This window comes from Atta cephalotes, assembly GCF_000143395.1.
Source record: "Atta cephalotes unplaced genomic scaffold scaffold00877, whole genome shotgun sequence".
Lineage (NCBI taxonomy): Eukaryota > Metazoa > Arthropoda > Insecta > Hymenoptera > Formicidae > Atta > Atta cephalotes.
The window spans coordinates 1-3,639 of record NW_012130941.1 but is presented as its reverse complement, the minus strand read 5'-3'; the positions used below and the strand labels follow the sequence as shown (position 1 = coordinate 3,639).

At 29.8% G+C, this 3,639-nt stretch overlaps 1 protein-coding gene across 1 annotated transcript; it reads right to left on the bottom strand.

The window, feature by feature from the left end:
* Positions 1 to 846: 846 nt before the first annotated feature.
* Positions 847 to 3,302, bottom strand: LOC105625321 (the record flags this gene model as incomplete). Its single annotated transcript, XM_012206658.1, has 5 exons — positions 847 to 1,044; positions 1,438 to 1,602; positions 1,687 to 1,801; positions 2,602 to 2,984; positions 3,204 to 3,302. Coding segments are annotated over 5 exons (960 nt in total), but the record flags the coding sequence as incomplete, so codon positions are not given.
* Positions 3,303 to 3,639: the final 337 nt, after the last annotated feature.

Genomic DNA, 3,639 nt, shown 5'->3' with positions numbered 1-3,639 from the left:
TATATATATATATATATATATATATATATATATATATAGAAGAGGCTGTAACAATTTAACAATTTCATGCGTAATGGGGATCGATTATAAAACTTTGCAAAATGCGCAAACTATATTATCCAATATTAATTATATTCGCCATAGAAAGAGGGTCGCGTCTCAAATATATAGATATGTCAATTTACAAAATTAAAAATAAATTATTATGTAACACTGTGTCACATTTATTCCTCTGAAGCAAATGTGTTTCAAAATTCTTGATTTCCCATGTAAGTCCCGCGGCAGAATGTTTTCCGCGGATTCACTCCGTGAATGCATCATCTACGAATGAAATTACTGGCAACATATAATTGCGTTAGCTATATTAATGAAATAATAGAAGTTAGACTCTTCGACGTAGTAAAGTTTTGACGTTCATGGTGGCAGCTAATCTAAATAAAGGGAAAGAATTAGGAAAGAACGAGAAAACACTTAATTCATGTCGCTAAAAGGATTTTCTCATCTTCCAGGCAGATTAAAAGTCCGTTAAAACTTTCAAAAAATAGATCTTAATAAAATTGGAATAAAAAAACTTTCGATACTAAAGAAGTAATTCGCATGAACTTTTTCACGAGAAGAAATTAACTATTTACTTTGAGATGCATTAAAATGCGAAAAATGCAACCTATACTTTACTGCAAAATATCTTATCAAAAACTAAACGTAAAAAATATCATAGGAAAAAGCATCTTTCTGTATTATTTCGAAGATCTATTTTATTGGATAAATATATTAATTACAGAGTTAAAATTCAAGCATATTGAATAAATTATAAGAGAGATATTACTCGCTACGTGTACAAATGACTTATTTAAAACGTGCTGACCTGACGAACGAGCAAATCCTTTTGATAGATTGCGCCACTTCTTTATCTTCATGGCTCAGATCTCCAATGTTCTTGAATTCCGGTCTTAAGAGAACTTGACTTCGTACCCGCTCCAAAGTAATCGATAAAGGCATTGTTAATATCCTTGACCAATTTGTTGCCTCGTAATTAGTCATAAACTGAAATATATGATTTATTCGCAATGGGTGTGCTAATTATAAGCACAGTTGAATTCATAGATCCATACACAGGAAGAAAGATTTTGCTGAAGTAAAAATTAAAAAATTAAAAATTTAGCTAAATACAAATCTGAAAATAATTTTGTTTAGATTATTAGTTTAGATTAAAATAATTATATAAGATGCTTAAATTAGATGTTAGAATGTTAAAACTTTTTGTAGCATTGTCATCAACATTGGAACGTTCTACATAATTATTTTAATGATTTTAATAAAATAATTATTTTCAAATCTGTCAGATTTGAAAATAACTAGCTAAATTTTTAGATGCTTCAGCAAAACCATTCTTTCCATGTAGCTATCACTGAGAGGCGAGTAACTCTAATCACTAACTTGATCAAAGCACGTGTCCTCAATATGAAACATTATATGTGTGAGAGGTTTCACGATGGGCGAGACCTCAGGTAAATTAATCAAATCTACCTGCCTGCTCTTCTCGCCGCGACGTAAATTACTTAATACCCAGTCGGACGCTCGAACTAGATATTCGTATGCAATCTGCGTACACAAACATCATTCATAAACATTATGCATCCGTTTCTCATGCGGCAAATGTACGAACATTTCTAATTCTTTACTTACTTTTAAAGAACGTCGTCCGATATTCGTGAATAACAATTCGTCCGTGTAAGTCTCGATGATGCAAGCCATGTTTTGTAATTCACTATTTCTTGGATTCTGATGTTCTCTTCTAAGGCTATAATAAATTTTCTTTTTCTTTTTTCCACTTAGATGAAATAAAATTTTTTTTAATATATAAGATTTATTATAATTGACATTAAATTAAATTAAATATAATCAAGTTATTGGAATAATTACGCTAGTTTCAATTGTATCTTGCATTAATAAATTTTGTTTTATAGAAATTTTATTAAATGTTAAGTTTAAGAAAACTAAAGTTTCATGTAGTATAATGCACAGTTTATATTCCTTGTAAACATAAGCTCGTAATAACGTTATGAAATTATATGTGACACAATACAGTTTTTATCTTATATTTATTCCGAGCGCAAGTTATATTTATGTATAAATAAATAAATCAGGAATAATCCAACGCAATGCTGTAATACAATTCAAAATTCAAGCTGTAAATATAATTCATAATAATGTGTATTATTATGCATTTATTTGAATATAGAACATGACACATAACAATAACATACAACAAATGTGAATCCATCTTTTAATATTTTATAACATCTTTTAAATTAAAAATGCATGACATACTTCGCATTCAACACATTCTTAATTCTGGTACAGACAAATCTAGCACTTTGAGCAATAAACTTTTTCTAAGAAGTTATAAATTCTATACTTCTTTTATATCTCCAGTGATGAAATGATTATTGTGGAGAATTATATTATAAAGAATTATTGTGGAGAAAATTAACGCAATTTATAACATCATGGTAGAAAATTGTTAGTTTATAAAAATCACATCAGTATTACTGTTATCCTACAATTAGGGATAATATAATTACGAAGTAATTCACCTACCTATCTTTTACAAGAAGCAGAAAGGAGTCTATCTGCGATGTATGTTTATTGTCCTCGTCAATGCTGCAAATTGCTTCAGCAAGCGCCGTTGCGGCTGTAGATCTATCGTATGGATTGAAGGGGCTCAGCTCGCAACACGTGTTTCCGGAACTCGGTGTATCAGAGGGTTCGTTCTTGCCCTTTGCAGATACATCCAGGAGAGTGGAATATAGAGCGGTGCATAATATCTGGAGCAACACGTTGCCACCGATCGGCTGACAGTGCGCTGGGATGTTGTCGTTTAACGCGAACGCGGCGCGTAAAATTGGAATCGAGATGGTCACGTACAACTCGGCGAAACAGCCGATCGCAAGAGACATGGCTTGATATATACTGGCACCTGTCTAGAAATAATTTTTTTTAAATTTTTTCTAACGCTGCAATTTTCATAGCAATATTAAACTTCATAATTTATTATTGTCTCTTATGACATTTTGATATTATTTGGAATTTTAACAAATGATTACAAAAAATTAAATATTCGTTATAAAAAACAACAAATATAAATATAGTCTTCCCACACGTCGGATCATGTTGCATAAACATTATTGTATGGTAATTACTTTCGCGGCTTCTAAAAGAGCTTCAGTCACAGGCTGCATCATGATCTTCAACGGTTTTATCAGCGCATTGAGCCAAGGTGGCCGCGATTGATTCCAGACCTTTAAAATGATAAATAAATTACAATTTTACATTCACATTGATGTAAGTGTAAAATTAATGTGAGCATAATATTCAATGCTTTTCTAAATTAAAGTAAAATAAAATATTTAAAAGTTTGATAAAGAAAACACACAGATTGTAGATACAACAATATTAAAATTATCATGTCAAAATGTCTCTGTCTCGTAAAGATGAATAATATTAAAAAAATTGTAGATATCTTTTTAATTATTTATGTAATATATATATATATATATATATATATATATAAGTAATTAAGTACAGATTATTTTTACTTTTCTTAATAATAATAATATATTAGTATAGTTAATATCT